This window comes from Nelumbo nucifera, chromosome 1 (assembly GCF_055504915.1).
Source record: "Nelumbo nucifera cultivar China Antique chromosome 1, China Antique-T2T, whole genome shotgun sequence".
NCBI classification, from domain to species: domain Eukaryota; kingdom Viridiplantae; phylum Streptophyta; class Magnoliopsida; order Proteales; family Nelumbonaceae; genus Nelumbo; species Nelumbo nucifera.
This window is the reverse complement of record NC_142649.1, coordinates 147481263-147494569: the sequence shown is the minus strand read 5'-3', so window position 1 is coordinate 147494569 and position 13307 is coordinate 147481263. Positions and strand designations below refer to the sequence as shown.

Below are 13307 nucleotides of genomic sequence, written 5' to 3'. Positions count from 1 at the left end.
GGTCCCAACTGAATGGCCAGTCGACACTTTGACAACGAATACTAACACAAAGCAAGTTATTTTTCAATCAAAAATAGAAAATAGAAAGAAGTGATATGCATTCAGATGGCGAAGTTTCAATTGGGGCGTCACTGGCCCAAAAAAAGGCACATTCATTCAACAATCACAAGGTTACATCTCCTCCGCAACAGATGACCTAATTAATGAAGGGTCTATTTATCACGTTTTTTCATACGGTCTTTCGGCTGTTTATAAGTCAGCTAGATCGATTTTCGGTCTATTACCGTTTGGTTCACGGAACATCTAGTTATCAAAGTTGGGGTGCCGAAAAAATACGAGAAGCTCCAAATAAAGTTTTTTGCGTCTTTCATATTTTATTCTCGTGCAGAAAGACATGAAAAGATGCACAGAAAGACGTGTATATGCCAAACTAACTTCAGACTGTTCAGATCTTTATACAAAAGCTCAATGCATCTTTTGACTGTTAGAACTACCAGAAGATCTTCTTAGAAAGACTTGCCAAACCGGTCCGAAGTTAGAAATGATAGACCAAGTCATAGAACAGTTTCGCCTAAAAGTGAAATGGGCCAGCCCATGGGCTACCCTATTTATAAGAACAAGATGTATGATTAACCACCAAATTGTTATTTAGATGCCATTAAAGTAGCACAATGTTACCTAGGGCTGTTCATAAGAAGGCCCAACCCGACCAAACCGACCAACCCGATTTGGCCGGGTTTTCATAAGCACCGGTCGGTTTCGGTTTGTACAAATTCATAAATTGATAGTTCGGGTCGGTTTTGGTTTTCTTGTGTGAAAACCGAAACTGACCCGACCCGAATCGACTTAGTTCCTACTTAACTAAGTTGTCTTTGTCCTAATTCCTAATTACAACCTAACCTAGTCTTCTAGTTCCTATTTAACTAAGTTGTCTCTATCCTAGTTTCTATAGTCTTTTACACCAAATAGGCAATCAATTAGGCAATTACAATTAGAATTATGTGTCATTTTTTACTTAGATTAGAACTTAGAAAGTTTATTGAAATATACAAATTTCAGCCTTCTTTCTATAAAACAGTTTGACTTTCTATTTTCTTGATAACTTTTGTCTTCTATTCTAATTCTAACTTTTTAAATATATTTCCAGAAAATATTTTAAAAACTTCAGTTTTCAGAATAGATATTTTCTTTTAGCCTTTTATGTCATTTTTGTACAGGAACAAAATCAAAACCGATCCAAACCGACTCAAACCGACCAGGTTGGTTTTGCTTAACATTGGATCGATTTCGGTTTCCATCTCAGGTAAAACCACAATAAACCAACCCATAAACAGCCCTGATGTTACCAAAGCTTGATGGGGCCGGGACTATAATAATAAAAGTATTGGATGTAATATTGATTTTCATCTCCTCTACCATTGGCTTATGGAGTTACGAGATGATGTAATTCAATTGTTTTATTTCTCGTGAAATGAAATTTGGCTTAAGGGCTTTCAAAGAAATAATAAAAAGAGAAATTGGAGCTAGGGTGTGTATTAAATTAGGAGATGTCTAGAGAGATTTAGTACAAATAAAGTAATTTAATGAGAAAGAAAAAGACAATTGTAAAAGATCAAGTCAACACCTACTGCCTTGGTTTACTATTTCTTCTTGAATTAAATATAAAATATCTATTTCATAAAAGGAATTAATTCTACTATTGGTGCTACAAATGGTTCGAATTCTAACCAAACGGATACCATTTACAGCTCTAGAGTTTATGCAGTTTTTGTTTTTTAGACAAAGGGTGCATGAAAAAACGCATTGCAATACAAATGGTTTGACATGTTTTTCTTTTGCTTGGTGTATAGTCGGATTCAGAATCGAAATCCTCTAAAATTGGAATCGGAATCGTTTGTCTTCCGCCTATTTGATTAATGAAATCTCAAAAACTTGGAGATTGGTCATTGAAGTCTTGAAAAGTCATGAGCTCTACTCAAAAACTTGGAGTTCGATCAAGTTTTGAGTTTCATACTTGAATTCAACTCGAGTTGCTACTTGTAAGATATTCGAGCTTACTTGGCTCAAGCCAATTATAAGCACATTGTTATTACAATTATAAATAAAAATATATTAAAAATTTATATTTTATTAGAAGCTCAATTAGACTCGCAAGCTACTTCAGCTGAGTATTACGAAGCTTGAATTCGATTAAACTAATTATTCAACTTGAGTCAAGCTTGACTTGACTCGATTATCATGAAGCCAAGTTCGAGTATTTAGCGTGCCAAGCCCAAGTAACTTGCCAGTTGGCCCTAATGACAGATCACTTGTGTTGACAAAAAAAGTTAGAAAATGAAACAATGGTTGTTAGAGCCAAAGATGAAAGGAATTGGATGATTCAACAATCGGGGGAGGGAGCCAACAAAGAGACCTAACGATTGAAAAAGGAGAGAAGAATACACCTGGAAAAGGTAGATCCATGGGTTGGAGATGATCGATGGTGATTTAGGCTGTATTTGACATTTCTTATTTTAAGGATTTATTTCATTTTTTCTGTTAAAATGCTTCTATAAACACTAAACTTTTATAATTGTAAAAAGAAGATAAGTTCTTAAAATAAAGAATGCCAGATGCAGTCTTATATATTGTTTGAGTTTGAAGCTTCAACGATTTGTGGAGAGCGGCATTGGCAAAGATGGAAAGAGGGAGGATTGGAGTTGGGTAACGAGAAATAAGATTTCAGGGGTTTTGAAGTGTCATTTATCTCCTTCCCCCACTCCTCTAGGCTCTAGCTGATTGAAATGAGAATCTCATTTCCAAGGGAGAGGCCAGAAATGGCTACTCCCTCAATTTGGAGAATCCCATTTCACTAGAAATAGGAATCAAAATGTCATTATGCCTAACCAAATGGATGGGAGATTCCAATTCTATACCCCTATTCCTACAAGCCAAACGAACCCTAAAAACTGTGTCACTCATTCTTCCATGCATAATAATCCCATAACTTCGAAACCAACAGACTTTTTAGTAGAAAGGATGAATACAACCAACAAACAAATAAAGAACTACAAGAAAAAAACATCAAAACGTGATGAAAATCCTATATAATTTGTAGTTTAAGGGTGGAGCTCCAGTAAATATGCACATGACCTAAGTATGATAAAGGAAAAGTTATTTACAGAGTGAGATTTATGTTGAAAAACCAATCAAAAGTTACATAAATTTTATTTAAAAAATACAAACTGAAAATATGGCATATTTTATATGGAAACGTATGTGTATCTATTAAAAATGGATATAATATCTGAAAAACTTCAGAATTATACACATGGTAACTAATCAAATTGACATTTTCCAACCTAATCCAAAATCAACATGGTCTAAAATCAGTTTGCACACTAGACCGGTGATTAGGGTTGTTCACGGGTCGGATTGGGTTAGTTTGAGTCATTTTCTTCAACCAACCCGATCTAGTCAGTTTACTTATCGACAAAAACCGAAACTAACCAACTCTGAAGCAAAACCGACCCAAACATGAAGGATTGGTTTGGGTTGGTTTATCGGTTTAGTCCGTTTCTATATATATTTTAAACTAAAATATCTATTTATATTTAAGTTTATTTCTTTTTATTTTTTATGCAAAATCAAAATATATATTTAAGTCAATTAGTTTTTTATGCAAAACTGATTTTTTTGTCAATATATATTTAAATTTATACAAAACTGAATTAAATATTGTACCATTGTATTATATTTGTATTGGTTTTACTTTTTAGTTTTTATCATAAATAACCAATTTTTTTTTTCAAAGTTCAAATAAAACACAAATAAAAATATCAAAATTTAACATATAGGGTAAAGACTAATTAATAATTATTTAAACATATAAGATCGATTTGATTCGATTTGATTACATGAAAACCGAAACCGAACCAAGTTATCGGTTTATTTTCTCATCAAAACTGAAACCAACCAATGGTTTTAAAAAATCGACTAACTCGGATTGGATTGGGCCGATTTGGTAGGTTTGACATTTAATGTGAACACCCCTACTGGTGACATAGTTACACCCCTTAGCATTTTTTCTTTTATTTTCAGCAACTTTCTAATGTGAAAAGTCTCACATGCGGTATAGGTATACAACATGGCTTGTTTATTACACGTGCCATTACGGTGGAATTGTAAGAACACCTCCAAAAATTGCCACGTTATATTACTGATGTGGCAGTTACTTTTGTTTTGTAAAACAAAATCATATATATTAGTAAATACTCACTTAAATCTCACATCAAGTGCCAATTAAGTCATTATCTTCTCCACGTGGCATGAGAGTAAGTCGTTTGTCATACATTTCTCTGTTAGGAGGCAGTGGTATAAGCGGGTGAACTCGAGGAACTAAGGCCGAGGCAGCCAGCAACGTTCCACGTCGTCGGAAAAAGATTTTTCTTACTGGTCTGACTCAGAAATCCCAAGCCTCTGAATATTCAATTTATCGTTTAATTTTGAAAATATTCGTCATTCAGAGAGAGAGAGAGAGAGAGTTTATTTATTTATTTTCATTCTCATTACTATTGTTAATTTTATCTTTTTATTTGTCATTACAGCGCGAGAGGACTTGTGTTGTTTCCCTCGCGTTCACTCTCTCTCCCCGTCGATTTGCATCGTTGGAGGAGGAGAGCTTGTTCGTAAAGGTTATGACTAGACTAGAGATTATTAGGGTTTATGGATATCATTCGCAGAAATTACTAAGAACCTGAAGCTCGACTTCTAGGGTTTCTCGTTCATCTCAGATCATCGATCGAGCTATCAATGTAAGTCATTTTCTTCATTTTTTGTTATTTACCGAATTTTCATTGTTGTTATTATTTTGTCACTGCTTTTCACATTTCCGCACGCATCTCCGCTTCTCCAATTTCGATTACATTTGCTTCTTGGTTGATTCCGAGGGGTCGTTAGAATCCGAATTATGGGCATTTGAATAATTTCCATGCGCAGAGAGTCTTCCATTTTCCGATTTCGCTGTTTGGGCGAAGGGATAGGGTTCTGACGTCTAAATAGGCTTTAGTTCGAACACATGTTCTTGTTCAACAGCACCTTTCGGTGAATTTATAAGAATGCCTTCGTTCTGAGAAGTTAGAAGGTGGAAGCTTTGTTTACGCGTTCTGTCTGGAAGGGGGTATCTTGAAAAGAAGGGTGTTGAATGTTGAGAAAAGTTAGGAAGAGGATTAGGTGTTAGGGTCCGTAAAATATGATTAAGCAAATACTTGGGAAGCTACCTCGGAAACCCTCATCAAAATCGTCGCCTAATGACATTAACCATAGTGACGGAGGGGCTACTGTCCCTTCATCTATAAACTCTTCGCATTATCCAAACTCAGTTACTGGTGGCCTCAACAACTCAAAGGGTGGTTCGATTACCGGAAAAGCTCCAAATTCAGGTTCTGGTGCTTCCCGCACTAACAATGGAGCTTCTGCACCGCACTCGTCTGGTGTGAATAAATCAAACCAAGGGAAGAAATCTGGCTCTGCCACTTCCCAAGTGGGTCCGGTGTTAGCTTCTACTGCCTACGAGGCACTACCCAGTTTTCGGGATGTTCCAAGCTCAGAGAAGCAGAATCTGTTTATTCGGAAGTTGAACATGTGCTGTACTTTGTTTGACTTCACTGATCCCTCCAAGAACCTGAAGGAGAAAGACATTAAGAGGCAGACCCTGCTAGAGCTTGTTGACTATATTGCTTCAGTCACGTCCAAGTTCAATGAGATTTCGATGCAGGAGATTACTAAGATGGTAGCTGCCAATTTGTTTCGCACATTTCCCTCCTCAAACCACGAGAACAAGCTCCCAGAAACATATGATCTAGAGGAGGAGGAGCCTACAACGGAGCCTGGATGGCCCCATCTTCAGATTGTGTATGAATTTCTGCTGAGATTTGTTGCCTCGTCAGAGACAGATGCTAAGCTAGCAAAGAGATATATTGATCATTCATTTGTGTTGAGGTTACTTGATCTCTTTGATTCTGAAGACCAGAGGGAGAGGGAGTACCTGAAGACAATACTCCACCGCATCTATGGGAAATTCATGGTCCACCGCCCATTCATCAGAAAAGCCATCAACAATATATTCTACCGTTTCATCTTCGAGACAGAGAAGCACAATGGGATTGCAGAATTACTTGAGATATTGGGCAGTATAATCAATGGTTTTGCTTTGCCACTGAAGGAAGAGCACAAACTTTTCCTTGTTCGGGCATTGATCCCTCTTCACAAGCCCAAATGTGTATCGATGTACCATCAACAGCTTTCTTACTGCATCTCTCAGTTCGTGGAGAAAGATTTCAAGCTAGCTGATATAGTTATTAGAGGTCTTCTGAAATACTGGCCCATTACTAATAGTTCAAAGGAGGTTATGTTCCTCAGTGAGCTGGAGGAAGTTCTCGAGGCCACTCAGGCAGCAGAATTCCAGCGTTGCATGGTGCCTTTGTTCCGCCAGGTTGGACGGTGCCTCAACAGCTCACATTTCCAGGTATTAATTTCAGATTTGCAATTTTTTTTTGAGAAAAGAAACAGATTTCATTAAAGATCAAAAAGGGGGTGAGATGTACAAAGCCTTGTCAACAAAAAACAAAAGACAAAGCCCACTACATTGACAAAGTATGATCACTATACAAAAAATCCCTTCCCAGCCCAGATTTGCAAATTCTGATTATCATTTTCACCTTAAAGGATATGATTCCTAGATCATTCATTATCTTTATCAAATTATAGTTTTTCCATTATTGCCATTACCTAATATCTTTGTTCTAGCATATTTTTTTCTTTGGTGGAATTTGTCATTGTCTTTAATGTTTGTAGTTGGTTTTTGATGTGAACTTATTTTGGCTTTTCTGTTTCTGTTTGATGACTTTTATTTGTTAAACATTTATTTTTCAAACTCCTTCATATTGAACTTTGTGATACAGATTGCAATTTTTTATGGTACTCTTGAATGAATTAGAGGTGCTTAGTTATGTAGGTTTCTCTCTATACCTTTGTCAATTATCATGCAGATGCCCTATTGTGTTCTAATTTAAATTAGTAGATTATAAGCTAGTGATATGGCATCCAATATTGTTATGTCTGTACTTTCACTTGTATAACGTGAATCATAAACACCTCCATTTCATCTTCTGATAGCAGTAGGATCACTATCATGAAAACTAAGATTGATTGGTCGGTTACACATATTTATTGCATGTTTTAAGTTGGAGCAAGTTGATGTATCTTTTATCCATGGTTTCATTTTCTTTACCAATTGCACAGTTCACGGGTAAAATTAGACAATTTTTTATCTTAATTCTATTTTAGTTTCTTCTCTAAATTTGAGGAAAGATAAGCATAGCCATAAGACCTAATCTGCTGCTTTTTTGGAAGTGACTATTTGTGGTTTCATTTCCTTTACCTATTGCACAGTTCACAGGGAAACTTGGTTAATTTACTAATACCTTGTTTATTTTCTCAATTTGAGAAAAGATTGGTTTAGACTTAATATGCTGCTTTTTTTGTTTGGTATTTTCACCTTTCTAAGGGGGGAAAACATTTGGTTTGATGAGCCTAACCTAGCAACATGCCTTATATTGTAAGTTTTATCTAAAATTTCCTTTGATTAATAATGTAAGCATTCAATAAATGGGAAAAAAGAGGCTTGTAAAAAGTGTACAATGGGGGGGGGGGGTAGCTGTTACTTGGGGTGCTTGGCATATTATCTGCATTATTGTTCTTTCCACCCAATCAATAAAATTTTAACCATTATCAATAAAAATAATAATTGAAGATAGACTGACATGAGATGGTAGATTAGCATAAAACAATGCTTCTTGCACATTGTTGCCTTGGCAAGTGGAAGTTTAACAGATGGTAGAATGGGAAGGAATGAGAATTAGTACCAAAGTTAAAGGCAAAAAAGCAAAAAGAAAAAAGGATCTGATTTAGGTATGGAAGCAATGATAGAATCCATGGAGAAAGAAATCAGTTTTCTCCTAATTCCTCATCCAGTGGCAATTTTGTAATTTTGGATGTTTTAGATTTTATTGTTCTGAGTCTTTTCAAATTTATCTTCTTATTTGTTGGTGCCTTAGGGACAGGGTTTCTAAGTCTTATAGAGATTTATCGTTAGAATAACTACTTAGTGTTTGATAACCTTTGGACTTGCTATTTATAGTGATTCTCATAATTTCCATTTATAGTAAAATTGCAAATTACTATTTTCAGTAATTTCTGGTTTCTCTACATTAAGTTAGTTTTAGTAGGATTAGTAATGAGTCACTATAATTATTTTAGGAGTAAAAATGTATGGGTTACCCATTGGGTTGCTTTAAAGTGGTTAGAAGCTATTTTAGGCCAGCTTCCTAGTTGAAATTATCCAAGCTCGTGTTTAGTCAATGAGCCATCGTACTTGGAATTTTAGGAATTAGAGTCCATATTTAAGTGTGTATGGACTATATATTGGCTTCACTTTAATTTTATAACAATTAGGAGTTAGTTTAGCCTTTAGGTTATTTTTTGAGTCTAAATGGATTCTGTGAATATGAAAGGTTGAAGTTTGTATGGGGATGAGGGTTGGTGTTATTGTTCTTTTCTTTCCATTTTATACCTTTTCCCTATGATACCCGGATCCCTATTCATGCTTTGCATACTATTTTCGTTTTTTGGAAAATGTTAGGTAAGTATTGTATTTATGTAAAAAAGAAGTATACAGTATGCTATTTATACAGTGAGATTCTGTACAAAATAAACGAATAGGCAGCAAAGCAAGAGCTACAAAAGTAGTCAAAATCCAGCAACTCATTCCTATCGACATCCCCGAGTAATCTATGGTTTGTGAGCTATGAATAATGTTTTCCATAAGGTTGGTAAGTGCACACATCACTTCTGCTCAACACCTAAGGGAGTAAGACTGAGAGGTCATAGTTCAGAAATGGCATATCTGAGGATATTAGAATAGTGATAGAAATTAAGAAATAATGGTTCAGGACTCTGCAGAACCTCTCACAATTTAACTGTTGTGGTGTTTAAATTGTTTTTAAAATTATTTGATATTATTATGATATGAAACTACCATTTTTACATGATGTTTGATTCTTAGTTTGGCTCTATCTACTTTCATAGTTCTGTTTTTTTCCCTTCTGGTTTCTTACTTTTCAAAGTTTTGTTGATTTCATTTTTTTTCCATTTTTAATTATTTGAATATGAACTGTTATATTTTGAAGGGACAGTTTGGAAGAATATCCTTTTTGATGGTTTATAACATTGGAAGAACCACTAAAAGCATATTGTGCGTAGCAAATGGAGGAGGTTTATTAGTACTTTTCTGAAAGATGCATGCGATTTATCTTTGGAAAAACTGAAGCAGATCTTCATGTTAAAATTCCATTTTTCCTGATTGAGTTGTTGAATTAAGTTCCTTTGCTCAAAAAGTTATCATGGTTTAAGCAGATCTGCATGTTAAGATTCCATTACATTTTTCCTGATTGAGACCTTGTTGTTGAATAAAATTCCCGTGCTCAAAGCGGTAATACATCATCTATGGTTTTTGTCTGCAGGTGGCAGAGCGTGCATTATTCCTTTGGAATAATGACCATATAAGGAATTTGATCACACAGAATCGTAAGGTGATATTGCCTATAATCTTTCCGGCCTTAGAGAGAAACACCCGAAGCCACTGGAACCAGGCGGTCCAAAGCCTGACATTGAATGTAAGGAAGATCTTTTCAGATGCCGACCAAGAGCTCTTTGAGGAGTGCTTGGTCAGATTCCAGGAAGATGAAGCAAAGGAGAAAGAGACACGGGAAAAGCGGGAATGCACTTGGAAGCGCCTGGAAGATGTTGCAGCTTCCAAGGCTGTTAGCAATGAGGCTGTGCTTGTCTCCAGGTTTGCTTCCTCGCTGGCCCCTTCTGCTGGGACAAATCCACGAGCTACAGTGGGTAGTTAAGAGCTGTTAATCCATGAAACATGTACGAATTTTATTGAGTCTTGACTGATACAGGGGGCACAGAATTGGGGAGTCTACAGAAGGTTGGATTCCCCTTCCCATTGTTATGTACTTATGTTGCATACATTATAGTCAAGTCACACCTGCAGAGTGCAGAATATGAAGAAGGAGAAGGTGGGTTTATGTGGCTGTTAAGTGGTTGGTGTTTTTATTTTTGGTTATGTTAATCCTATTATCCTTTTTTTTTTTCTGTTTCAGCCATTAAAGTGTAAGTGTGTGTATGTATCATAAAGGATTTGGTTTATAGTCTTATTGAGGTCGTAATTCTGCGTATTTCCTACCTGATAATCTTTATTTTATGTAATGATGCAAAGATTCTGGCCTTCGCGCTAATGCCCGTTGTTATTTACTCATTTTCTATATTTTGACATTCATAATTTTGCTTAATTCTTACTGTATGATCTATGATGTATAGTTGGTCCAGTTCAAGGATGGGGCTGTCCGGTGTCCAAGGAGTCTCTCCCTCACTGATAATGAGATGGAATAACCCAAATCTATATCTATATCTATGTATTATTTACAAAAAAAAAATCTAAATCCATATCTATGTATTATTTTTTTTTAGTTTCTTCTTAGAGGTATTTATCTTTTTCTGTTTTTTTTTTGAATTTTTGAATTTTAAAATTAAATAAAATAACACAAATGTCCAATCACCTTTAAGACTTTTAACTCTCCTCATTAACTCACTATTAACTCTTTTTCTCTCTTTCAATAACATAATATTCATTAATTTTATCTATGTTTATATCTATTTCAATTTAACTATATATATATTTATATTAAATTGTAATTATTAATAAAGATTTTTACTAAAATGGAGGTATTCAATGATTTATTAGGCAAAATAATCTACTTTAATATAAAAGATAGTTAATTTTTAAGTTAATTAATCAAGTAATTTGCATTTTAGAATAAATATTATTTACTTCACCTAACAAATAAATTTGGTGTTTTAAAAACTAACTTTGAGGCTGAATAGTTTTTGCCTCCAAGTCATAGGCCAACATTTCAATTGTCCAGGTTGGATGAGTCAAACTATAACACATCAATGTAAAATATAAGATCTATTTGTTTTATAAATATAAGCGTCAAAAAATGAAATTTGAAGTCAATAATTGAATTAGTTACCAAAAAAGTTAATAATTGAGGGTTTATATATATATAGCGGGGCTGCAAAGATAGCAAAAAGTTATCTAAGATAAGAAAAAAAAGGTCATCCCCAATCAAACAACCAAGCACAAAGTTAAATCTTCTAGAAGTTTTCTTTTTTTTGGCCAAATCTTCTAAAAGTTTTCAGTACATTGTATTTTGTAACCTGTGATCCAATGGTTAGGTCAAAAGAGTCAATGGTTAAACCTCTAGGTTGAACAAGGTGGGTTTTAGGAAACCCAAAATTAGAAATATGGTTGAGTGATGGTTTGAATGGTTTAACCATTTGAGTCAATGACAAGTCAAAAACATTGAATAAAACATCATACAAATCATAATCCATTTATATTCTATTTGAAAACAATAAAAATTAATTAACCATAATAAAAGTAATTTAATAAGTTACTAAAAGAAAATAAAAATAATTATTAATTACTGTTATTGATAAAAGTATTTCTATTAATATAATAGTAATAATTTAATTAATAAAAAAAACAAGATAAACATAAAAACTAATATCAATTTAAAATTAATATAAAAGCTAATACAAAATTATCTAACAATTATTACTTTTATAATTAAGTTTTTACTAATTTAAAACCAACTTAAGTTCCATTGAAAAATAAAAACTTAATATAGTTAATTAAACTTAATAAGGATTAATAAAAACATTAATTTAAATATAGTTTAATTAATTTAAAATCAATTTAAATTCTATTTAAAAATAGGGAAAATTATAAAAGCCTCATTGGGTTTTCTAATAATCCTTTGAAACTCCCATGTGTTTAACTTAACAAAACCTCCCATATTGTTTTGAAAAAAAGGTGCAAATACCCTTCTTTCAATAGCATTCCAAATAAAAAATGCAAATGTAATGCATTATTCCTTGTTAAGTACCAAATTTACCCTTAACCAATTGCATTCATTGTGAATTTACTAAAATACCTTGAAAAAAAGATTTCTTTCCTTTTACTTCATTTCAACCTTTTTACCTTTGTCTAAGAAAAGTAGGGAGAATTACTCTTTGAAAGTTGTCTGGCAAAAAAAATTAGTGGAGGGTAAAGTTGAAACTTTAAATTGTGTACAATAATGCCTTAACAATGATAGGGGTATTTTGATAATTTCAATGTCTTTATTACTAAAATGAAAAGCGAAGGGAAATAATGTATTTGCACTTTTGTTTTTCAAAATTATAGGGGAGGCTTTTGTTAGGGTCAAAACAACAAATTGGTTTATACTTTATAGGGAAAATTCCCGATTAGTACCCTGTACTTTGGGCCTAGTGCCACTTTGGTCCCTGAACTTTAAAACATGACAATTTAGTACCCGGACTTTCAAAATGTGTCAATCCAGTACATGTCATTAACCAATTCATTAACTACCCGTTAAGTGACATTTGAAAAGACACAAATGCCCCTTGAGTGTCATCTTCAGTACTCAAACTTTCAAAACATGTCAATCTAGTGCATGTCATTAACCAGCCCGTTAACCAGTTGTTAAGTATCATTTGAAAAGACACAAATACCCTGTATGTATCATCTAACTCTCTTTATCAACCATCCAAACATTAACAAAAAATGAATAGTCTCAAATCCTTGCCTCTTCTATTCAAGAAAGTTGGGGTTACGTCTCAATGGGCATTCTGGTGACCCCAACTTTCTTGAATAGAAGAGGTAAGGATTTGGGACTACTCATTTTTTGTCAATGTTTGAATGATTGATAAAGAGAATTAGATGACACCTGAGGGGTATTTGTGTCTTTTCAAATGACACTTAACGAATGGTTAACGGGCAGATTAATGGCATGTACTAGATTGATACATTTTGAAAGTTTGGGTACTGAATTGTCACATTTTAACGTTCGGGGACCAAAGTGACACTAGACCCAAAGTACAGGGTACTAATCTAGAATTTTCCTTACTTTATAATTTTACTATAAGAGTTTTTCATTTTTTTTTTTTAATTTTACCTAAAAATAATACAAAAATAATAATAAACCAATAAAATTTAATAAAAAATAACATTAAGATACACAAAATAACAGAAATTTATATAAAAAATTGGCTATTCTCACTAAAACTCAACTTAAATTGTGACTGGATAAAATAGATATACCAAAAAAATAATTCTTGAATTAAATTTAAATGAA

General features: G+C 33.8%; 1 protein-coding gene across 2 annotated transcripts; it reads left to right on the top strand.

The window, feature by feature from the left end:
* Positions 1–4322: 4322 nt before the first annotated feature.
* On the top strand, positions 4323–10290 carry LOC104588043 (serine/threonine protein phosphatase 2A 59 kDa regulatory subunit B' gamma isoform-like). 2 transcript variants are annotated; one of them, XM_010245847.3, is made up of 4 exons: positions 4323–4434; positions 4587–4793; positions 4978–6505; positions 9561–10290. In XM_010245847.3, exons 3-4 carry the CDS (start codon positions 5231–5233, stop codon positions 9948–9950), a joined length of 1665 nt encoding a protein of 554 aa, XP_010244149.1. In that variant the 5' UTR covers positions 4323–4434; positions 4587–4793; positions 4978–5230; the 3' UTR covers positions 9951–10290. The 2 variants fall into 2 exon arrangements, with proteins under 2 accessions (XP_010244149.1, XP_088750758.1); XM_088894632.1 differs by lacking the exon at positions 4323–4434 and having other exon boundaries at positions 4587–6505.
* The last annotated feature ends 3017 nt before the right edge of the window (positions 10291–13307 follow it).